The 25,781-nt window shown below is 40.6% G+C and overlaps 1 protein-coding gene across 5 annotated transcripts in view; it reads right to left on the bottom strand.

Moving 5' to 3' along the window:
- LOC126106489 (protein sprint) overlaps positions 1-25,781 on the bottom strand; it is a 555,062-nt gene that overhangs the window by 5,074 nt on the left and 524,207 nt on the right. For all 5 annotated transcript variants that reach the window (XM_049912792.1, XM_049912791.1, XM_049912790.1 and 2 more), the window contains 6 exons: positions 15,264-15,526; positions 11,639-11,928; positions 9,833-10,156; positions 6,408-6,497; positions 2,934-3,089; positions 349-547 (listed from right to left, as the gene is read on the bottom strand). In XM_049912792.1, the coding sequence (XP_049768749.1) occupies positions 349-547; positions 2,934-3,089; positions 6,408-6,497; positions 9,833-10,156; positions 11,639-11,928; positions 15,264-15,526 (1,322 nt within the window). The remainder of the gene's footprint in view (positions 1-348; positions 548-2,933; positions 3,090-6,407; positions 6,498-9,832; positions 10,157-11,638; positions 11,929-15,263; positions 15,527-25,781) is intronic.

Here is a 25,781-nt window from a genome sequence, read left to right as displayed (position 1 = left end):
CCAATTTATCTGTGTTCTCCCTGATTCCTACCCTTCCTTCAATTAACTTTAAAGTGAACTGATGAGAAAATAACTGTTTCAACTGTGGGACATAATTATAATTTCTTGGTAAACAACACAACTTGGTGCTCTGCATGCTTCATCCACAAGTCAAGGCAGTTCATTGTGTTTTAGTAAGATAAATGTACCACACCACATGTATCACTCCTATTGTACCACTTGCAAACACAAAAGTAGTGACTATTAAACAAAAATTCAACTCAGTTTTACCAAATTTGAAAATTAATTTACGAGTTTCTGAAATATTTGGGAGAAAAAACAGAATTTTTGTTTTCAGACTACACTTACCTTCACCATCCACTAACTTGAAGAGGCCATAATCCTGCGGATTTGTGATGCGCACTTTGTGTGCGATGATCTTGCAGACTTCCCTGGTCGTCATGTGGGGTCGCACGGGTAGTGTCTTGGTGATTATGGATCCGTGCACTTCGTCAGGAACCACCACCTTCAGCACTGACTGCAGTTCCACCTCTGGAGCTATGCCGCTCTGTAAATGGTAGCATGTATTGTAACACAAAGCTGTTCTACATAATTCTCATCTATTTGTGAACTGTCTTTGAATTGTCAAACATTCGTGCCAACTCCAATAAGGAAGGACGCCATGTACATTTTAACAGTACTATGTGTTCTACACAAATGATTCAAGGGCGAGATATTGGATGTTGTCATGAAATTCTGACAATATTTCATCGGCACAACAGACCGACATCTTCAGGATTGACGAACACACTGCCGAACTGCGAGCAAAGTTCTCTGTTCTCCCACCCCTTCCCCGAGAATATATAATTTTGACAGCAGTTGTGATATTGAATCAGACAAATGAATGTTACATTCACATTCATTTGTTCTATGCAACAAGAAGTTGGACACTGATGTTGTGAAGCTAATGAAGTATATGTTTATGGGTTGTGCAGCAGAAATGAAAGATCTTTCTATATTATTCAACAACATCTAGAGAAGTAGTACCAAGTTTTTTTTTTTTTTTTTTTTTTTTTTTTTTTTTTTTTTTTTTTTTTTTTTTGTTTTTTTTTACAGCAATTATAAAGCAGTCTGTCACAGACTTTCCAGAGGGACACAACCAAAAAATAAAAATAGGTAATAAAACATATCTACAGAATAAGATGTTTAACAAAGTAAAACACTTAAGAGTGAGAAAGAAGGACTTGAGAGTGGGAAAGAAGGCTAGGCAGGGAAAGGAAGGATGGGTTGCTCAGACCGCCAATGAGAGTGACAAATCTCTCTGCCTACGCTCATCCTCACTGCAAGCTGCTCCATTTCATGCTGGGGTCTGATTGAAATGCCACCTCTTTTTAACCATCCATAACCTTCTCACCTCCCAGAGGAAGGAAATAAAGAGTTCCAAAAACTTCGATAGTGAGTGCAGTTTTATATGAGTCAACACCTACATCTATGAATATACTCCACAGCCACCTTACGGTGTGTGCTTTGTACCAGTGTAACCCCTCCTCCCTTTCGTGTTAAGAGTTGTAAACGGTTTGCGAGAAGAATGATTGTTGGTAAGCCTCTGTGTGAATCCAAATTGCTCTCTAATTTTGTGTTCGTGGTCTTTTATTGACATGTAAAGAGGAAGCAAAATATTGCTTGACTATTATAAGAAAGCACACAAGTGGATGTTTAACAGTAAACCGCATCATGATGCACAACGGCTCTCTTGCAATGTCTGCTACTCAAGTTTTGTACTTGCTGAATGAACCCCTGAGAACTGTGCTGCTCTTCTTTGGACCTCATCTATTTCCTCTCTCAATCCTAACTGGTTCAGATACAAGATTGATGATCAACATTCAAGCTGAATGAGTGTTTTGTAAACTACCTCCAGTGTTGATGCACTAAACTTTCCGAGTATTCTCCCAATGACTCACAGTCTAGCATCTGCCCTACCTGCAGTTAGTTTTATGCAATTTAAATCACACTGTACACAAACTCCTAGAAACTGTAAGGGTGTGACTGCTTCCAGCGGTTGCTTTGCAATCACGAAAGCATACTAATGGGTCTTTGTGCACTTTGTTACATTTGTTTATATTAAGGGTCAACTGACAATCCAATCGGATAGCTAGTACAAAATTCTGTGTGCTCTTATTCTCTACATTTGACGGCACTGCAGAACCGTATCGAATGACTTCCGGAAGTCAAGGAACAGAGCATCGACCCGGGTGCCAGTATTAACTGCTTTCTGGACTTCGTGGACGAACAGTGCGAGCAGGGTTTCAACAGAATCGTCGTTTTCAGAATCCATGTCGATTCCTACAGCGGAGATTTTCAGTCTCCGAGAAATGTCGTAAGATGAGAGCGTAAAACAGGTTCGTAAATTCTCCAATGGATTGATTTCACAGATATAGGCCAAAGGTTTTGTTCATATGTTGAATGACCCTTCTGGAATGTGGGAATGAGCTGAACAATTATTAGGAGTCAGTGACCTACAGTACACGACTGCCAGAAGAGGATAAAGTTCTTTTGCACATTCTAATTATAAATGTACTAATATCCCATTAGATCCAGTGGCCTTTCTTCCATCAAATGATTTCGGTCACTTTTCTATCCCACGATCACTTACTTTTATATCATTAATTTTTATGTTCGTGTGAAAATTTACAGGAGCAACTGCAGTATGATTTTCCTTTGGCAAATAGTTTTGGAAAAAGGTCTTTAGTGTTTTGGTCTCTGCAGTACTACGCATTTCAGTTCCTAAAGGTAATCGTCACATTTCAGTTCCTAAAGGTAATTGTCACATTTCAGTTCCTAAAGGTAATCGTCACATTTCAGTTCCTAAAGGTAATCGTCACATTTCAGTTCCTAAAGGTAATCGTCAGATGTCAGTCATTTTGTACGTCACATGCAGGTATCTGAAGGTTTACCTGAGGGCAACCGGCAGCAGATGGTGGGGAGCGGCGGAAGCTCTTGAGCACGTGAACAGCCGAGCTGAGCGCCGTCAGGTAGTAGCCCGCTTCCCCGGACAGCAGCGACGGCTGCAGCAGGCCCCACATCAGGTCCGCTTCGATCTCAGCCGCCACCTGGTGACACCGGCGGCAAGGGCACAACGTTACCACTGGTGTTGTGAGGTCTGTTCTCAGAAAAAGGTGTAGTGAAAGTGGGAAGAAACAGACAAACACAGGGAGGGGGAGGAGGGGGGGGGTGTTGTGCAGGTTGGAATTGTACCGATCCCATGCTATCGGCAATGAGGGCCACGGAGTGGTCAGTGGGGTCGTTTGCTCTGTCAGACTGCAAGGGAACGGCACGGAGCAGATGTGACCTCCGTGACACCACAGAAACGTTCGCAGCATTGGTGTTCTGTTTTTACTGTGCTATTGTTCTAAGTCTTCTCTGAGACAGCTGGAATGTAATGCACGTGTAGTTGATTCGTAAAAAGAAGTTAAGAGTTGTACATTATAAGAAATACATCGAGACGAACTTCTCCGAGTGTGTTATCCTATTGGAACACGAGAACTCTCTTTTGGCATCTTCGCCACAACCAATCTAAGACCACAGGGAAGTAGGTGTGTCACAGTTCGAGAGTACTCGATAGCAGGTCCCACGCAGCATTGGTAGGACCCCTGTGACATGGGGTACTTTACAGAGAGCATGCGAAAAAGAGAAGCAAGAAACCTAATAAGATAAGGAAATTACGCACCGACAGCTGGACTGTTTTGACAGAGTATTTCTAAATCCCCATTAGGAAAATGAAAACAAGGAAACATTATACCATGCTATAATGGCCTAAGTATATCAGCCATACACGTGCTTTTTTATTTCCCATTTAAAGTAATAATGCTCAGTAAATTCCATAAAAGTATTTGCCGAGTGATAGAATTAGTGTGGGCAAGTGGAGGATATTCATGGTATTACTTGTTTTAGAAACTTATTTGATGTCTAGTAATGGCCTGCCACGCAATAGTTGAACCCGGCATCGGATGCAGCACACGGTCGGAGAAAGTTGACCAGTGACGGATAGCAACAAGACAGTGACTCAGATGGCACCAAACTTGCAGAAACAGTTGACGAGAATAACGAAAACACAAATTACACTGTAACGCGTCACGTCTCGGCTCGTATTCTTTTATGCTAGGTGATATTAAATAATATCGATACGGAACTTAACACTGTTAGATTTACATGAAGGTTAGGCAGTTTTTCTGCATGATGCACAGTGATTGCAATTTGTGGTTTCAGAATACAATCAAGATATTATTTCTTTAGCAATACACATTTCCTTTACACAAGGAGAGTATATGAGTGACTTGATGGTGATTTAGTTTTGAATTTATTGCATTACAGTTAAATTTTGTTGCAGGGAGAGATAATTATTCTTTGATTGTGCTGCTTAATCTGAAATTGTTATTTGCCTGGAATGATAGAACTTTTGCTACTTTACGAATTACAAGTGCGTAAGCATTCAGATGCTAAATTTACAACCTCAGTAAGACTTAACATAATTATCCTTGCACATAACTGGGGATTGTTATGTTAGTCCCCTTTCTGATGGACAATTCACCAAAGCCAGAACTGTAAGAACTATATCATCATTGAACGTTTCGCACTCAGGAAAAGGAGGTTGGGACAGTTATTAGTAAAACCCAACCTTTCTGGACCATTAAATATGAGAACTGCCACAATGTGGCAATTTTTCATTCACCGTATCTCTTTTTTGTTTCTTCCTACCTGTTTTCTTACTGATTCTGACTTGGAATCCCACCTTAATGTTGTTACTACCACTACTGCAACTACTACCACCACCACCACCACCACCACCACCACCACCACGACTACTATAGTGGCATGCACAGAAGAAGAAGGTGGTGGTGATGTGATACACAGTAGCAAGCATCAGTGTACTATGTCGTGCTTCAGCCAACAACATCATTTCTGCGGTGTCTGTCTGTAGTGTGCACTTCGGTGACCAAACAGAACATTTAGCATTGATTATAGTGTTAGTTTAGATACCGTGAAGCTACTTTGATACTATACTGGTCATTGCAAGCAGCACACGACAAATGTGACAAGTATAACATTAACAAGTGACAGCAGTAGTTTTATGAGCACAAAAATTTACCTAGAGAAACTCAGAAGCAGAAACAGTGGCCCAACATGGGAGTTGATCTATGCACATAAAATTGTATCTCTTCACTTGTCTATTACACAACACACAGTATTTATCATAATGCAAATTGAGAACAGGCTGTCATATTATCTGCTGCCATAATATTTGTGTATACAGGTCTCTCAAAATTATTTCATCTTTCCCTTGTGCAGAATTTAATGGAACACCTATTTACATTTTTTTTTTAAATGGCTAATTGATTTTCTTTCCTTGTATACATTTCTTACAAATAATGCTCATTCAATTTATATTCTGTTGACTTTAACATTTATACCCAAAAAATTGTAACATCTGTGTACATATTGTAACTTCTGTGACAGACACTTTCTTTGGCACCATTATGTCTTTGCAAATTCCTGTCTTTGTGTATAAACATTTGCGTGGCTGAAATATTTATGTTATGTGTATGTGTGGCTCTCTGGACCATGCCTATTCAAGAAGCGGCTCGGCGAGAACGAGTACTCACAAGCCGTATTAGAAGTTGGCACTAACAGTAAATAGGGCAGTTAGAAGTCATTTTGTAGCACAGGGGAAATGCAAACTGTGCACTGACTACAGCTGAAAGACCATACGTTACATCTGCCACAGCTTCAGAAGCAAGCACGTTACTTATAGCTAGGGACCGGATAATGTAGCATCAATTTTTGCCAAAATTCACATTAATTTTTTTGCAAAATCTGCATCTATTTTTGTCAAAATTCACATATATTTTATTTGTTTGTAAATGATTAGATGCACAAATTTAAAAGGTTGTCACATTACATGAGTGAAGACAAACAAATGATTAATTCTTTGAAACTCACTGTTAAAAAAGTTCTCACTGGGAGGTTTTTGACTGGAATGTTTGCTTCTGTAAAAACTTCCAACAACTTTTTTCTCCAAAATGGCCTTTGTTTTCTTCATTTGGCAGTATTTAAGCTTTCAAAAATGATTGTTCTGTTGAAAAGCAGCAGCATTTTCCCACCAGTTAAGTGAATGTGTCGCCAAAACAAAGTGGACATTATTTGTCTTTGAAGATTAAAAAATCTGAAGACTATTAATTTTGACCTTTCGTGGCCATTCATGGCCCTGCCACCCGTCCTTGACGACGCTACAGATAGAACTGATGCGGCACTTAGTGTAAAAGTAGAAACAGACATAGGAAAACTCGAGTTTAATGTTAGCGAAGCCCTCGCAGAAGCGGTGTGCCAGTGCAACTAAGTAACAGAATTTTTATCATAATAATGCAGCTCACCATTCCCGCCTGCACCAGGACCCAGACGAGCAGCGGCAGGAAATCGTCTGCAGTGAGCATAACTGAACGACCAGCATTTGCTGCTTTCACCTGCAAAGTAAGAAAAGAATACATGAAATCTTGTTAATAAGCTCAGCCATTCTATTATGATCTGAGCAATGTAACTATACTGTGGATCTGTTACATTTTTAAAACGTGCTGGCGGGTTCAAAAGGATTGGGACTCAAACTCTGACCTCTGCCATTTATGGGCAGAATTTCTACAGACGGAGCTATCCAGATCAGAAAACTACAAATAGACTGTATTAAACCTTTCGCCACGTCTTTTCTCCAGGGGTCAAAGTCAAACAAAGAATGTGGAGGAACTCTGTCATATTATATAAATAGGGAAGGAGGGGTCTGGTCTGATTAACAGTTTCCGTCAAGCAGTGACTCGTGCAAAAGCAGCTCACACGTTGTCCACAAAGCCTGAGGGTCCAGATTCAAATCGCAGTCCGTCACAGTTTTAATGTCTCCGAAGTTATCACTGACTACAGACTGTCAGATACCTGGTCCATTCTCACAAATGTTTTCCTTTTCTGTATCATATTATAAACCATCTGATGCTAGACACTTCCATACATTACATTTTGTCTATAGAGAGCACAAAGTTTGCAATGAACGATGGTTATTGTGAGTTTTTTTGTCAGCAAAAATTGAATTATCTCATGAACTATGCTTGTGGCAGTATATTTAACTGCAGTCCTCGTTCTGAACGAAAACTATAGACAAACCAACGGTAGCACAACCTTATTTCTAGCACAATTGGATGCATTCTTAACTACAGAAGTCTAATGACTGGGTCATTAGTGTTGAGAAAGAATGAGAAACAAAGCTGGCATCTAGATGACTGGACCAATCTTACTGTTCCTGTTATTATTATTATTGTTGTTGTTGTTGCCTCCGAGTAACTACTGCAACCTACGTCCATTACAACCTGCTTGCTGTTTTTATCCCTCGGCCTCCCCCTACAATTTTTATCCCCCACACTTTCCTCCATTATCAAATTGACAATTCTTTTCATGTCACAGGATCTGTCCTATCAAATAATCTGTTCTTTTAGTCCCGTTGTTCCACATGTTTAATTTTTTTTTTACCAAATTCCATTCAGCACCTCCTCATTACTTAATTGATCTACCCATTTAATCCACAGCATTCTTCTGTAGCACCAACTTTTAAAAAAATCTGTTCTCTTCTGGTCTGAACTATTTACTTTCCACTTTTCTCTTCCGTACCAGGCTACACTCCTGAGAAACACTGTCATTCTGGACCGACATGTTGGAGATGAGGGTCATGCTCTTCCAAGTCTTTTGATGGCTTTAAAAGAATTACAATGTCATCAACAAATCTTAAGTTTTTAATATGAAGGGCAGTCAAATGAAAACTGAACACTCACCACAACAAGACCACAGAATGTTTCCATTCAAAAGTAAGCACCAAACCCATTAAAGACATTTATCCTGATGGGAGACAAGATGATCAATTACTGTTTCGTAAAACGTGGCCGGCCACCGACGGATCCTTAACCGCACCCACTCTTGCTGTTCTTTACCTGACTGAGACCAATGTCTATGCACGTCTTTCTTCACAATGCTGAAGATGTGAAAACCACATGGTGAAAGATCCAATGTTGCAGTGTTTTTCAACCAAATTGCTGAAGCGTAGCCTTCAACTGATTGGAAATGTGGGGGCAGGCATTACCGTGCCACATGATGATTCTGTCTGATAGCATTCCTGAGCATTTTGACTTTAGGGTGCATCACCATTTCAGTAAACTGTATTCATAGCACTGTGCACTGATTTTAATTCCGGCTCGAGGAACTCGAGAAGCAGAGGAAGCGTCCTGTTGCATAACAACACCCATCCCCAACTGTGCTCGGATATAGGGTAGGAGGGAGTGGGGGTGGCAAACTGGGGTATAAGCACCAGGCGGCAGTTTTAGGGGGTGCCAAATTCGTATTCTTGAGGAGAAAAAGTCTCATTTCACAAAGCGCCTAGCATCCGGGCACGTTAGTCTACCGATTATTCACGTGATTCTGAAATGCATTCCCGTCGGTTCTTTAACACATCTTAAGTTCATTTCTGAACGAATCGTAAGCTGATTTTTGAATGCGTGCCTAGTGTATGTGATGTCTCTACCAGGGCATCAAAAATAAATAACTTTTCTGGAGACAAAAGGGGGCAGAGCTATACAAGCTGAGACGAATAAACCCGAACACGTGAATGCCAATCGCTGTTTGTTTATGTGGTCAACTGGGTGTGCAAATGATCAGCACTGTTATAATTATTAGTGAAATCTGTAGATTCAGACTACCAGAGGGAGGGGAGGGGAGGGGAGGGGGGGTAGAGGAGGGGGGGGGGGGTGGCGGCGGGTGCCGGTATCACATTTTTGCCCCTGCTTAGAAATATTGTATATCTGGGCTGCCCCCACGGTGCCTATCAGATGAAGGCTACGCTTCGGCAACTCGGTCGGGAAACAGTGCAAAATCCTCCGTACAGCCCACATCTTTCACCATGAGATTTTCACATCTCTGGCAACCTGAAGAAAGATGTGCACGAACACAGTTTCCAGTGGAAGAAGAAGTGCACGAGTAGGTGTGGTTGTGGATCCGTCAGCTGCCAACTGTGTTCTATAAAATAGGAATTGATCACCTCATCTCCCTGTGGGATATATGTCTCTTAACGCATATGTGGATTACTTTTGAATGAAACAATTCTGATTTGCTGTTACGGTAGCTGTTCAGTTTTCATTTTACTTCCCCTTATATTTCTCTTGAAACTTTGGTTCTTGCTCCAAATTTCTCCTTGGTTTCCTTTACTGCTCACTCAATGTAGAGACTGAATAACATCGGGGATAAGCTACAATCCTGCCTCACCCCCTTCGCAATTACTACTTCCCTTTTGTATCATTCAATTCCTGTAATTCCTGTCAGTTTTGTTTAGGACCTTTCACTGCCTATTTTTATCCCTTCTACCTTCAGAGTTGCAAGGAGTGTATTCCATTCAATAGTGCGAGAAGCTTTCTCTAAATCTACATATTCTATAAATGTAGGCTTGCATTACTTAACCCATCTTCGAAGAGAAGTTGTAGGGCAGTACTTTCTCACGTGATCCTACATTTTTCTGTATGCCAGACTTTTAACAATTTTTCCATTTTTCTGCAAATAATTTGTGTCAGTATTTTGCAACCGTGGCTTATCCCTCATTCTTTTCCAAAGAAAAATTTTAATTCCAAGAACTCAGACAGTGACTCCCCTCCACCCTTTATCAGTACTCATATTTCACTTTATGATGATGAGTACACACAATTTTATAGTTTTCTTAAGTGAATTTTCCTTTTCATACAGTATACTGAGAAGTAAAGACAACTAGAAACGAACAGTTTACCGAGGTAAATATGGAAGCAACAGCATCCAGCAGTGCCGCCAGCTTGTCGAGAGGCAGGTCCCTCGACTGCAGGCGGGAGAGGTGGGCAGTCACGGTGGCCAGACCCGCAGCTGTGGGCGGTCGCACCCCGGCACGAACTCCCAGCTCACGCAGGGAACACGAGCGCGCAGACATTATGGCCGACGCCAGCCTCCGGACCTCCCCGCGCCGTCCGTAGTCGTCGACGAACAGCCGGTAGACGTGGTCGCGCAGTGGCCGTACCACTAGCCTCTGCATCACGCCCTCCAGGATGGCGTCCAGGTTCAGGAACTCGTTAGCACGGAGCTGGAGGAAAAAATTCGCAGGTCAGTCAGACGACAAACAAAAAATGTCTTTTTGATTCTTTGACGGAAGTATGTGTAGTTTATTGAACACTCGGACTGGTACTATTCAGTATGAAAAGAGGGACACGCAAATTTAGTTCAGATGTAAATGTTGTAAGATGATGATTTCTGCAGATCAAACACTGGTTTGATGCATATCTCCAATCTACTCTATTCTGTGCAAACCACCTCATCTCTGCATAACTACTGCAACCTACAACCCTTTGAACCCAATTACTGTAGTCAGGCCTTGGTCTCCCTCTACAAATTTTTACTGTCTCCCTTCATTCCAGCAACAAGTCGATTCCTTTTCCACCAGTGTCATAATCCCTGTGAATAGCTGCAACTAGTATAAAACCTTAAGTGCCTGTAAATACCAACTGTCTCAAGAAAAGCCTTGTGACTCAAAAGCTAGCTAATGGAAGAATAATGACATCTTTGAAAATCACTGTAAAGCAATTGGTAGCAGTATCAATACGAAGCACCCACTAGCGTAACCACAGTAGCACTATTTTACGTCCAATATTGTAACCACATTAGCAGTATTTTACATCATTACGATTCTTGGAGGTTTCCCAGTGTACCGAGTGTTCCCTAACATTTCAGGACTACAGCCACATAATGTCAACATCTTGCCACAATATTTTAGCTAGCAACCATTCAGCCATTTCAGTTTCACATGGAAGATTACTTGTACATATTGCTACATTTACATCAAAAATTGGCCAGTAGCAATTGGAGAATTGCCCTCTGTTGAATTTAGTGTCCACTGTTAAATATCACTCCAGCCGATGCAAAAAAGTGCACTTGTAAGGGCGATAAAGAGTGAACACCCTCTGTGAAATTGCAGGCTCGCAGACTAAAAATTCAGGGGTCAGGGGTCAAAATAATAAAATTAATTGTTGCTAGGTGTGGCTTTAGGCATAAAATATAGTAAAGAAATCACCAGTCCCACGCCTTACACGGTTGAAACTGAGTCCCAGACAGACCCCTTCATGACTGAGATTTTTGTGGCAGAATAATCTACAGGATGTCCCCCTTGACCTACAGCTCAGCTACGGGTTATTTATCGGGCCACCCAAGGCACGAATGTGGTAACATACTCCACACACCTTTCACGAGCTGTGGGTCTGTGGTGTGACCACTGTAGTTTACAAACACAGGAAGGTCATGCAGCAATAACCTATGCACATGCATCACCACACATATTTTTGATATAAATGTAGCAATGTGCATCACCATTCTCCAGTGTGAAACTCACCTGAGACGGCTGCCTTGTTGTCAGGTGGACTATCGTTTCAAGCTCTCAGCATCATCCACTGCAATCTCACGCAATTATTTTAAACCACTGGTACGAAAAAGGACAGAGTTTTCCGAGAGTCTTCAATGCAGACAAGCTAACGAGTCAGAACAACAAGGAGCAGTACAGTGCTAAATCACTCACCTTGACCCTCTCTTTCTCGACTTCCTTCTCAAATTCCCGCTCCCCGTGCTTCACCAGGTAGTTCTTCATGCCGGACATGAACTGCCGCATGTTGCGCATCACGACCTGCGGACTGGTCTCGCGAGACTCGCGTGTGCAAGCGATGAAGTTGTCGACGTTCTGGGCAAATGTGGTGGAGCGGTCGGCGGCGAGGTGCAGGGCGTAGGCCCGAATCGCTGCCCCCCCACCGCTGCCGCAGCCCCCCTCGGAGAGAGCACGTGCACTGCGCAGCGTGTGCAGCCGCGGGGGTGCTGGAACGTGGGAAGCAGACACCACTGACACTGACATAACAGCAAATCGAAAAGTAGCCAGGTGGGAGAGCTGAGCTTGCACTACAGAGTCTGGAATACAATAATGAATTCACGATGAATCCGCTACCTGACTCCGTTTATGAAAGACTCTCTCACAACTCGTACTACTAGTGGATCAATAAGTTACTGCTAATTGTAATTGTCATTTCTCAAGTTGTTGTGTGTCAATGCAGCATACATTTCATTCAAATGCAGTACTGTGAGTACAGTTAGGCTCGCGTAAAATGCTTTACTCAAACCAGGAGAAGAGAGCTATAGTTGAGACCTGTATCTGCTCTATCTCTCATTTGAAGAAACACGTCAAGTGTTCGAGGAAAAACTTCTGAACATCAGTATTCCAGAAGAGAGTAGCATACACAATTTAGTTGAAAAAGGAATACAACAGGTGCTGTTTTGAAGTAAAATTTCTCTTAGGAACCCGATGGCCATCACTGATATTGAAACGGGTACTACAGAGAGTCCAAAAAATCAGTAAGCAAGTTATCTCAATGATCACGTATTCAATATACATATTTTCATTAAAAAATTAAAATTGAAACTATACAACTTTTCAACAGTGCAACAATTGAAGGAGACAGGCAAACTGGAATGAATTGATTCCTGCAACTGGCTTCACGAAAACAGTTTTGGTGGGCAGATAGACCTGATGTCACATTTCACATCAGACAAGGCACGGTTTCATCTATTTGGCCATGTTAACTCACAAAACAACAAGTATTGGATGGCAATAAATCCTTACCAAATTTTCGAGCATCTACTTCGTGATGAGAAAACTGCATTAACTGTATAGTAGGACAATTTCTTTTTACTTCATTATCAATACACAAGTTAAGCTCATCACTTTTGAAGAATTCTGTGCATAATTAACTGACAATGAAAACGAATACAGCTTCTTCTAACAAGTCAGAGCAATGTTTCAGACAGCAAACGCTTCACTGAATCACGTTAATGCAGCTTTCACAAATGAATGAGTTGTCGGCGGTGTTCTGTGGTCTCCATGTTCCCCAGTTACTTCTGTCTGTTACTTTTTCTTTGGGGCTACTTGATGAGAGTTTACGCATTTAGTCTCCACAATACTGATGAACTGAATGTGGAACATTAAACAAGAAATCAATGCAATTGGGGAACAACAACATTTTGCATCAGGCAACTCTCACCACTGCACTATTGTCCAGGATGACCATCCTCAACATCTTTTGTAACAATGATGTTGATATGTGCAACATTTAAATTATATACCATGCATCAAATTTCATTTCAATATAATCTACTGACTCTGCAGCAGTTTATTCTTCTTTTCATTCTGTACCACTGACACAAATATCAGTTTTTAATTTTTGTTCTCTTTTTATTATCCAAGATGTACAAAAATGCATAAATGAAATCTCCAAAGCCCTCTTTAAGCTACAATTTCAAAACTTCATCATTTAGTGTATAATTTACAAACTGATGACATTGTCAGTTTAAACAGTTCATGCTGAAATACTTTAATTAATGAAATATTCAGAATTTGCAACTACTGAAACCACACGCACTTGAAAATTTGACCGCACTGCAGTAGCAAGGAAGCGTGATAGGACCCTTATTGTTTACAATATACATAAATGACTTAGTTGACAACATCGGTAGCTCCGTGAGGCTATTTGCAGATGACACGGTTGTCTACAAGAAAGTAGCAACATCAGAAGACTCGTACGTACTCCAGGAAGACCTGCAGAGGATTAATGCATGGTGCGACAGCTGGCAGCTTTCCCTAAACGTAGATAAATGTAATATAATGCGCATACATAGGGGCAGAAATCCATTCCAGTACGATTATGCCATAGGTGGTAAATCATTGGAAGCGGTAACGACTGTAAAATACTTAGGAGTTACTATCCGGAGCGATCTGAAGTGGAATGATCACATAAAACAAATAGTGGGAAAAGCAGGCGCCAGGTTGAGATTCATAGGAAGAATTCTAAGAAAATGTGACTCATCGACGAAAGAAGTAGCTTACAAAACGCTTGTTCGTCCGATTCTTGAGTATTGCTCATCAGTGTGGGACCCTTACCAGGTTGGATTGATAGAAGAGATAGACATGATCCAGCGAAAAGCAGCGCGATTCGTCATGGGGACATTTAGTCAGCGCGAGAGCGTTACGGAGATGCTGAACAAGCTCCAGTGGCGGACACTTCAAGAAAGGCGTTACGCAATACGGAGAGGTTTATTATCGAAATTACGAGAGAGCACATTCCGGGAAGAGATGGGCAACATATTACTACCGCCCACATATATCTCGCGTAATGATCACAACGAAAAGATCCGAGAAATTAGAGCAAATACGGAGACTTACAAGCAGTCGTTCTTCCCACGCACAATTCGTGAATGGAACAGGGAAGGGGGGGATCAGATAGTGGTACAATAAGTACCCTCCGCCACACACCGTAAGGTGGCTCGCGGAGTATAGATGTAGATGTAGATGTAGTTGGTGTCACGAATGATGCCACGTATGCTCCGACAGCCAACAAGCGTCGAATATACTCTAAGCTTTCTGCTGTAGCTACTGTGAGCATTAAACGTGTTTGTAGTGAGTCGCTTAATGAATTTCAATTTCACTTGTTGCGAGTTGTTGTGGTAGCAATTGATAAATTATGCGTAAGTAAGCGAAAGACATAATTTGCAGGATATACGCTTTCTTCAAGCGAAAAGTGCATGCACGCACATACCGCAACTGTCGCTCGAAATTGTCAACAGTGCAACCCCCTTCCATGTCTCGAGATGCGCAAACTGTCATTGTTCGTGGATCGGACTATAATTGTTTGTTTTACAGTTGACATGCCTTATTTGAGGCCACCATTATTTCTTGCTTTTTCGGAAAACTGTAAAATTACAAAATTTTACCTATTCAAAACTATTGAATCCAGTGTCATATGGATTTTGATGTTCCAAGTAAGTTAATTTTATTTCAGTAACATGCAAGTTATTGAAATATTATGAGTAGAAAATCTGGGTTCTTAAACTCTTGTTTGGCTCTGCTAAATCCAAGGAGTAAAAGTGCACGCTCAAAATTCCGCTCATAACAGTAGAACCTGCTACATATACTATTTTAGAACATGTAACCTACTGTTTGTCGAAATAACTTTACTGCCTAATATGTGCATACATTCTCTACCTGTCCTGTCTTTCATATTACTATTGAAAAATTAAAAACTGCATTAATAGATATCGATGTGTCCTCAGCGACTAATATGTGACAAATGTTTAGTTTATTCTGAACTACAGCTAAGACTTACAGAGTAGGGGCTCCGTTCCCAGGACCGGCTGAGGTGGTGTAACACTGGTGACGTCCTGAGGCGTCGGCGCAATGCTTCCCCCGTTTTCTTTGCGGTCTGAGGTGTGCACGTTCATTCCATTGCTGTTGCTGTTGCTGTTGCCATTCCCCTGACCTGTCGCCACCGTCGGACCCAGTAGACTTTCCCAGCGAGAGCTGTCCCACGGCTCGGAGAATTCCGTCAGTGTATCCTCATCTTGCTGGTGCGATGATCTGCTGCGCTCACTAGATGCAAAACCGAGAGGTACTCAGATCCAAACACATAGTGGCAGTCGCTCACTCAGAGTGATCGGGCAGATATAAGCATCCTTTATTATGTAAAAGCATGCAACAGCCAATTTGTAAACAATTGAAATAGAATAAAATCAGAAGTTTGATTTGTCATTTGTAGTGAGACGAAGACATTTGGCCGGAACACCTGGCAAAGCGAACCGAAGACCCGGCAGGGGTGGACAGCACCATAGTGTTTGCAGCTGAGAAACAGGAAAGGGAGGCACTATCGGCATCCGTTTGATATCCTTTATAACGAGGCTGCACGTGTGATTCTCAAGTATAGTAGATGGCAATACAGTTGTAATTGAGCTTACAAGAAAATACACCTTCTGCCCTTTTAATATTTTGTAGCACTGGTATTGCAGCATGTTTTGTCAATGTGTATTCACTGGTTTATTTTGACATTTGGAGACCCACAATTTTTACGCATAGCACAGCTATACAACATTGAGCAACACTTATGTTTGACACTACTACTCACACAGTACAATGGTGATGTCATTTATTGACAGTGTAATGTATAAAAATCCATATTTTGTCTCAAAAAACCACAGGCCATGTTAATTCTGGTGCTTCATTTTTATTAGTAAAACTCTGAACTAGTAGGCTTTTTCTGAAACTGTGTCATCTTGTTCACACACGACGACTCCTTTACACCGACACCTCCTAAAATGAAATGCCACAGCACAAAAATTTTTAATCTAGTAGCCTCAAAAGTCCAGTTCTGTGCAACAAAACTTTGAATTTTCGCACAAAACTGGCAGTGGCTATTACTCACACAGTTCATCTCGGCACAGCAATTTCTGTCTAATAATGCAGTTATCCATTATCATCAATGGGATACGTATGAGGTGTGATTGGAAGGTTTCAAGAATGGATCCGCTGCTGCTTACTGGTTTGGTGGGCAGGTACACAGAGGGTGGGGAGTGAGTCACTGCCCCGTCCTTGAATGCCCTCTGACAGGAAACTGCATTTCCTTTATTCAGTTCATTGTGGCGGCTGGTTGAGTGCGGGTCTGTTACGGCTTGTTGCCGGATTCTGTATGCGTGAAAATGGATTAAAAAGGAAGCAACGAGTTTGTGTGAAATTTTGTTTCAAAGCTGGGAAATCAGCTTCTGAGGCTTACGAACTATTAAAAGCAGCTTTTGGAGATAATTGTTTGAGCCAGTAAATGTTTTTGTCTGGTTCAACAGATTTAAAAATGGCAGCAAATCATTTGAATATGAACCAGGGTCCGGCTCTCCTTCCACCTCAAAAACAAATGAAAATGTTGTGCAAGTTCGTGACTTAGTGCACTCTGATTGTAGACTTACAATTAGGAGATGGCTGATGAACTTAATTTAAGTTTCTATGCAGTTCAGTCAATTTTAACTGAAGATCTGAACAGGAGTCGAGTGTCCGCAAAATTCATTCCCAAAGTGTTGTCAAGTGACCAGAGACAGTAGCGACTTGAAGTGTGCAAAGAACTGATTAATGGGACTAAAAGTGACCCAAATTTGTTAAATAGGGTAATTACGGGTGACGAATTGTGGGTATATGGATATGATCCTGAAACCAAAGTGCAGTCTCCGTAGTGGAAGACCGAAAAAAGCATGGCAAAGTCGGTCAAAGGTGAAGACAATGCTGGTGATTTTTTTCGATTCTACCAGTATTGTGCATCATGAATTTACACCTGGAAGACAGGCAATTAACCAGGAATATTACAAAGTTTTCCTGAAGTGTGTTACGGAGAGCGTCCTTAATACACATCAGGAAAAAAATTTCTAGGAATCTTTCCGAAAGTGGGAACACTGTTGGAGTCAGTGTGTTCAGTCAGAAGGGAACTATTTTGAAGGGGAAGCATCACAGTAGCATGTAAGTACCACCATTGTACAATTACAACTCCATTCTTAAAACTTTCTAACCACACCTCGTATGAACTCAAATTTGCTTCTTCTCCACTGACATAAATCTTTTTATCTCATTCCACACACCATTGTGTCCTTTCTGCCATCAACATTTTGCTTTGCTGAATTAGGTTTTCCGTGATTTCCCTAAATCACTCCAGGCAAATGCCGGGATGGTTTCTCTTAAAGGGCACGGCCGACTTCCTTCCCCATCCTTCCCTAATTCGATGAGACTGATGACCTCGCTGTCTGGTCTCCTTCCCCAAACAACTCAAACCAGTTTATTACTAACGTTTCAGGTTTTGCTGTCATTTCAGTTCTGCCATAGATAGCCACTACAGCTACAATGAAGCACTTTGTCTCATTCATTTAGGCTTCTAATAATGTCACATTAGAGCAATTACTGTCGGCAATGAAAAAGATTACAAGCACCCTTGAAAACTGGGACATGTTAATCCAAGCACATACAAGAATGACAATAAGTACATGAAATACTGATGGCCAATTCCATTCTCTCTTTTATAACATTGAATACATGTCTATGAGACATGAAGTGCATGTATTCAACTAACCATCAGCATAAGGAAAAGGATTTTTTTATTTCTTTCTTTTTTCCAACAGAGCAATTACTAAAATACACTTGCCTTTGCAATTACTTGCACTTCACCTGTTGCACTCACATACTCAATTAAAAAAAAAAAAAAAAAACTGGTCATCAGTACTTTACACTCTTACTGTCATCCTGGATGTGCTCTGATTAACATGTGTCAGTTTCAAGGGAGCATGTAATTTGACATGGCATCATTAGAATTGTACATTAATGAGATGAATTGCAGCATTGAAGACTGAGTATAACACTCAGAAATTGTTGGCAAATAAACAAACACTGGCAGCTGTTTGGTGAGTAATTTTTTCCTTATACAATACTTGAACAAATGCATCAAGTATTTCTTTTCGTGTCAATTTTGCATGTAAACTTAAACTTCCAATGACTTTCAGGTTCACTGTTATTGATAGCAATCATCTGCAGGCCATGTGATGCTTCACTTAGTTGATGAAATTATGTCATGGAGACATTACAAGGTGAGGGAACTTTCTTATGCTACCTGAAATTATATTGACACATATGATAGCAGAACATTAGTAGTGATCCGAGTCCATTAAGTAATGGATAACAACACAGTTTATTTCTCTGTAGCCTTTTGGCATCGAATGCCCAATCCTATGCACCACTAAGCGTATAGTCGCCGTCCCGCTTAAAATTATGCACATTTTGATCATGACAGCTTCTTTGACAACAGAATCCTAGTAGGCAGATGCATGGGATGAGATTTTTGTTTCATCAAGCATAATCATGTCTGTTTCATCAAATGTAATACGAAAAGGATAGAATGCTAGTGATCAGTAGAGGAGCCGTCAAGTGTCAGACAAGTATCCTGAAAAAGACTGCTAGATATTTTTTCTCCATAGCTATCACATTAAGTACTTCAAACACTGGACATGCAGGCTGGAATATCACCAATACTAAGAAAAGCACAGATTGCTATTCACCATAAAGATGACCCACTGAGTTGCAGACAGGCATACTGAAAAGATTTGTTACACGTTACAGCTTTCGGCCCAAGCCTTCTTCAGCAAAAGCAAAAGCAAATACAAACACACACACACACACACACACACACACACACACACACACAAGCAAGCACATTCCATACACATGACAGCTGTCACCGGGAGCTCTGACCGGAATCCGGAATTCTCGTCATAGCTGCTGGCGATAGCAGTCATGCGTATGATATGTGCTTGCTCATGTGAATGTGTGTGCATTTTTTTTTTTTTACTGAAGAAGGCTTTGGCTGAAAGCTATAAAGCTTAACAGTCTTTTTGGTGTACCTGTCTGCAACTAATCTCAATGAGTCATCTTTATGGTGAGTAGCACTGTCATTTTCCTAAGATTAAGTACCTCATTAGAAAATCTTATCCCCCACATCTATTTACTGAGTTACCATCATCAAAGAAACTATACAGATCAAAATGTGTAATACCAATTTTAATCAGGAAACTATAGTCTGGGAGACGAGTCTTTGGTATTGACAGCTCGGTAGCGTCTTTCCATTGCCTAGCGACCGCAGGCAGGCAGCCAATGACGGCCTGACTTTGAGCGGGTAGCAAGGGCCACGTTGCCGCTCTGAAACCCGGTCGTGCGCGCTTATGAAACTTACCAGTGTCTCGCGTGCAGGCGGTGCGGTCGTTCGTCGTTTGTCTGAAGTTGAATTCGCAGTTTATTTTGTTTTTGTTGTTTTTAGTGTTTCTTTGTTTATGTTTCGTTGTAAACAATGTCTAGTGCGGCAGGTAGTACCAGCCCAACACAAGAAGTGAAACGGAGGAAGAAAAGTGTGCTACACACCCAGGCCCGTGAATTCGTGTGCTCTGTGAGGGATTACTTTGAGAAAGAAAAGGACAAAGGTGGGCCCTTAATTCCTGTTGTTCAGGTTGTGAAGACAACTGCAGCAGCATTGAAAATAAGTAAGAACACTGTTGTAAAGATAGGGAAAGAACAGTATAGTATAGATTGTGACGAGAGTGGCACAAGAAAGCTGCACACACCAGGAAAGAAGCGACCGAGAAATAAGCAGGTGACAGCTTTGGACGATTTTCAGAAAGACGCTATTCGTCGTCATATATACAGCTATTATAAGTTAAGGGAACATCCCACTCTATCTAAATTACTGGTGTCGCTTCAGAAAGACGATCTTTTTAAAGGGAGCAAATTTTCATTGCGTACAGTGTTGAAAGACATAGGCTTCAGCTATTCACTGTTTAACGGACGCAAAATATTAATGGAAAGGACAGATGTAGTTGCATAGCAGTGCAGATTTCTGCGCAGGATCATGGGTGTGGAATTCGAAAGTATAGTGTGGTTAGATGAAACTTGGGTCAATGCCAGCCATTCTTTATGTAGAGGCTGGAATGATGGAACGCCCGAGGGGACAATGGCAGTGCCTGTTGGCAAAGGAGGGCGTATTATTGTGTTACATGCACGAACATCAAAAGGTTTTGTGCCAAACTGCTTGAAAATGTTTCGGTCAGAAAAGATGGGAGATTACCATGAAGAAATGAACAGTGTAGTATTTCAAGAACGGTTCGAGACATCGCTTATGACGAATCTGACAAGTCCATCAGTGATTGTTATGGACAATGCGCCTTATCATTCCGTTGTTCACGATAAGGTACCAACCTTGGCAACAAAAAAAGACGATATCATTCAATGGTTGAAATGGCGAAAAGTAGATTTCAGAGAAGATTTAAGGAAGGCGGAACTGCTCAAAATTGTGGCACAAAAGAAACCCCAATTTCCAACATATGTAATTGACGAGATTGCTAAAAGGCACGGGCATGAAATCGTTCGGCTTCCTCCATACCACTGTCACTTCAATGCAATTGAAGGAGTGTGGGCGCAGATAAAAAATTACATTGCTGCAAACAATAAAAAATTCATGATCTCTGAAGTGTAAATTCTCCTTCCAGCAGCTATCAATAAAGTGACAAGCGAGACGTGGGCTAAAATTGTAAACAGCACTGCAAGTGCCATCAGAGAGGTGGCCAAAACCGAAGGGGGTTGTGGAAGAATGCATCGAAAATTTAATTATATATCTGGGAGAGAGCAGTGATAGTTCGAGTAGTGCTGAGGAAGACAATGTCAAATCAGATACTGATAGTGATGTGAGTGGTGTTTTTCCATTACAGTAACTACAACGTATTCAGGAATGTAAGGAGGGAGTTTGCTATCGATCTACAACCAGATCATCATATTGTGAGTACTTTCTTCAGATTATAACTCTTAATACACTGACCAATTATTCTGTAGCTTGTAGTAGAACAAATTAATAATGCTAATACTTAACAATGGAAACCAAAACTGCTAATGTTCAACAACTTGCAAAAATAGTTTTCATTTCAGTTGTGAAGTTTAACAAATAACTTTATTATACAAAATTGTTAAGGCTTTCGTGGCCACTTGTTGACAAACTGCCTATTGGCTTCTGTCTCGGGTTCTTCGGCCGACGTTCATCTAAGGATTTTTCCGACGTTTCGCCAGCACGAGTGGCTGGCATTGGAGGGTGAAGCTTTGACAATGCCAGCCACTCGTGTTGGCGAAACGTTAGAAAAATCCTTAGATGAACGTCGGCCGAAGAACCCGAGACAGAAGCCAATAGGCAGTTTGTTAACTTTATTATGTTTCAGCATCTTAGCTACTTGTACTAAATAGCTCTTATCAGTTTTCAAGTTAATATATTTCAAGCATCAACTTCAAATAAATTCACGCGTACCAATACGACTTGTATTTTGTCTCGCTTTTATTTCTGCTGCTAGAGAATGCGTGTAGCAGACAGGGCGCCGCGTGCTGTGAGCCACGTTCGGCAACAGCGCCGTCTGCCCGCCGGAACTGTCAGTACCAATCACTCGTCTCACGGACTATAGCTATACTTTTAGTGGTGCATGCAAATGGGTGCATGATGCTGAAAGGCTATAGAAAAACAGGCCGAGTTATCCAGCACGTAACAGAATCAGCATTGTTAAATGTTACTCCATCGTAGACACTGACACAAGCTCTGGTAGCATATGGAAGTTCCATGTCTTTGAAATGTCTCCAAGTGGCCAATTAATTAAAATACCAACTGGCTTACAGATAACTCCTGATGAGAGATGAAGTCATGAAAGTTTGAGTTTACATACAAATCTCACACAGATAAAATCCACAGAGCATTGACTGAAGCATGTCACTGCATAAAACTACAAAGTCACATCCACAACAGTTGGTTGGGCCTGCTTCCCATGACAACTCTGCTCTTCTCAGTAATCTCTGTGTTACATAAAATATCATTTTGTCTTTGTGACTTAAATGACACACGGTACGAAACGGATTACAAATACGTCCACAGATAACAGCTGTGACATGTGGAGCCACATAGGCCAACAGTTAGAATGTCATACTCATGTTTGTCTCATAACAAGAGCAGCAACAATGAACACTATACATTGAGTTTAAAACTTGGAGATAATCTCCTCTGGCTTGGGTCTGCCTTTTGGCAGTGTGTCTTGCTGTCATACAAATACACTCTGATATGGTAATGGTATTTATAAGGAAGGAATTCCACTGATAGGATAGTGACATTTGTGAATGTAAACAGTGGCAATTGAAATTTCAGAAGTAAAAGCTACACACTTACTACAAATGGTTTTCTGAATATCATATGGTAATATTTTACTCGTCTGCCAAAGTACACACTAGGAAAAATACACAATATTTTAACAGAAAAGTTTATTTTAAACTTCATATGCTAATTGACACGTATCATGCTGCACTCTTGCTTCTGTCGTTCTAATATTTTTTTGTTGTTTACACATGGAAATACTGTAAAAAACATGCAGTGATAAAATTTTCTGAAAGAGTTTTACTAGCAATGCACCTACACATATCAACAATTCTATCAGCAGTGTCCAGTGGCATTTGAACCAGCAGAAATACACCATCACCACTAACAACCTTTTTTAATATTACAGAGGGCTTAGACAGTCTGTGAGGATAGGGGGCATAGATTAAAAGGTAATCCAAGGAGCAGCCTTCTGTGTGTTACTGTACATAAACACTAGCAATGTCAATGGGGGAGAGGGCTACTTTATGCCCACCTTTCGTAAATACTATGATCTAGTAGTCTACTTTGTGTTTTGAAATTTTGGGGGAAAATGTTTATTATTTTTAATGAACTCTTCTACCGCATTCTATAATTACTTTAAGTTCTTTCAGTTACACATAATTCAAAAATTTTAGTGTAGTTGGCATCGTCATAGGGTCTCATCCGTTCAGAATAGATGTAACTTTTCGCAAGGAACGTCTCATTCACTAAATAACAGCACTAAAAGATATTTTTAGGTTCTGGTCCCTTCTCACACATCAGTATCTCTTTAAAAAGTATGTCGCTAACAAAAGTCAACAACAGTCTACAAAAACTTTTTTTTTTTTTTAATGTATGGTGGTCATAAAGATAAATAACAGCCCACCCCCTTTTAGTAGTTACGTTGTGAAAAATGTGGCGATACTGCAGAAGACAGTGTTTAAAGATATTTTCAGGTTTTGGGTCTTACTTGAATGTCAGTATATCTTAAAAAATATATTGGTAATAAAACTTAACAACTACTTGTTTTTCATAAAGTACCCTCTTGTTGGTAATACATGTTGTTGAAAATCCTCCTGTAGGTGCTATTTGTTATTGAAAATGTGTTGGTATTACTAGGGTTAAGATCAATGCTATACTTTGTGGCTGTGCAGCATAGTTTTTGCAGCAGGTGTTTTATCAATAATATTCTTCTCAGTGTGGGACTGTCTCACAGTTTAAAATAAAACCTGACATCTAGGATAGAGTTACAGGCAACCTTGATCATGACATAATCACACTCTCAAAAGAATTTTATGGAATTGAATATTACATTAGTGGGTCGATTCGGACTCTATCTGCAGGTTTTGTTTCACTTCCCTTGTAAGTTAAGATGACAACTGACCTTCAAAGTGTAGATGGATCATGCGTTTTGAATGTTACACCATCCTGACTGATTTATTTTTCCATCATATGTGTCTCTTATAGCACAGTGGACTTGACTCCCTCTACACATCATCCATTCCTGCCAAAACAGTGAGCACCACTTTGAGATTAAAGCATTAGTGGGAGCGAAGAATTTGATTGCAAGCGGCTTAGAGATGTCGTTACTCAGTGAATTAATCTCCTGGAAGAGGCAAAGTAAGATGGACACAGAACTAAAATTAAAAAAAAAAAAAAATGTATAAAGGAATTTCAAACCTGTGAAATTCTGAAAAGGCAAAAGAAGATGAAAGCCTTAAAGGACTATGAGGATGTATATCAAGACAAAAGCTATATGGACGGGCCTTAATACGACACATCTGGAAGAGAAATAAATATTTTAAGGATGTTGGATGAACATCAACAAAAGCAAAACGAGGATAATGGAATGTAGTCGAATTAAGTCAGGTGATGCTGAGGGAATTAGATTAGGAAAGGAGACACTTAAAGTAGTAAAGGAGTTTTGCTATTTGGGGAGCAAAATAACTGATGATGGTCGAAGTAGAGAGGATATAAAATGTAGACTGGCAATGGCAAGGAAAGCGTTTCTGAAGAAGAGAAATTTGTTAACATCGACTATAGATTTAAGTGTCAGGAAGTCATTTCTTAAAGTATTTGTATGGAGTGTAGCCATGTATGGAAGTGAAACATGGACGACAAACAGTTTGGACAAGAAGAGAATAGAAGCTTTCGAAATGTGGTGCTACAGAAGAATGCTGAAGATTAGATGGGTAGATCACATAACTAATGAGGAGGTATTGAATAGAACTGGGGAGAAGAGGAGTTTGTGGCACAACTTGACAAGAAGAAATTACTGCTTGGTAGGACATGTTCTGAGGCATCAAGGGATCACAAATTTAGCATTGGAGGGCAGCGTGGAGGGTAAAAATCATAGAGGGAGACCAAGAGACGTATACATTAAGCAGATTCAGAAGCATGTAGGTTGCAGTAAGTACTGGGAGATGAAGAAACTTGCACAGGATAGAGTAGCATAGAGAGCGGCATCAAACCAGTCTCAGGACTGAAGACCACAACAACAAGGATGTTGGCCAGATATGTATGAATTAAAACAGAAGAAAAGTATGTAAGCGAATGACAAACAACTAGCCCAGGATGCATCAGAAAACAGAGACAGAGGCAGGCAAAAGTGTGTCTCACCTGATAAAGAAGAATAAGATACCTAGCAAACATAAGTGTCACCTGTCGTGAACACAGAAAGCATTGTAATTAATATACAGGTAAATAGCCACAGGGCCACATATTGTTTGATTTATTAGGACCAGTTTTGCTCATAAATGTTAGCATCCTTAGACATTTATTACCCTGGTGGCAACATGCTACAAGTTTTAAGCACTGTTCAGTGCAATTGCCAACATGAAGTGGTGTGTTTCAGACCCAATTCCACCAATTCATGTTGCTGATGCTACAGAGTGGTGCTGTAAACATATAATATATTGTCATGAATATTTTAGGATGCTCACATCTGATGTGCAAAACTGTCCAAAATGAATCAAATATTGTGTGTCCCTTTAGCTGTTACATTATATTAAGAAAAAGATACTTCTTGCTATACAAACACTTACAAAACATTGCTGAAGACAGAAAAGTAACAGAAACTGTCTAACATGGGTAAGGAACATCAAAGACCTAATGTTATGCTGAAACTGGCATAAAATGTGGTAA

The sequence above is a fragment of the Schistocerca cancellata genome, chromosome 10 (assembly GCF_023864275.1).
Source record: "Schistocerca cancellata isolate TAMUIC-IGC-003103 chromosome 10, iqSchCanc2.1, whole genome shotgun sequence".
In the NCBI taxonomy this organism is placed as follows: domain Eukaryota; kingdom Metazoa; phylum Arthropoda; class Insecta; order Orthoptera; family Acrididae; genus Schistocerca; species Schistocerca cancellata.
This window is presented reverse-complemented; position numbering and strand designations above follow the sequence as displayed.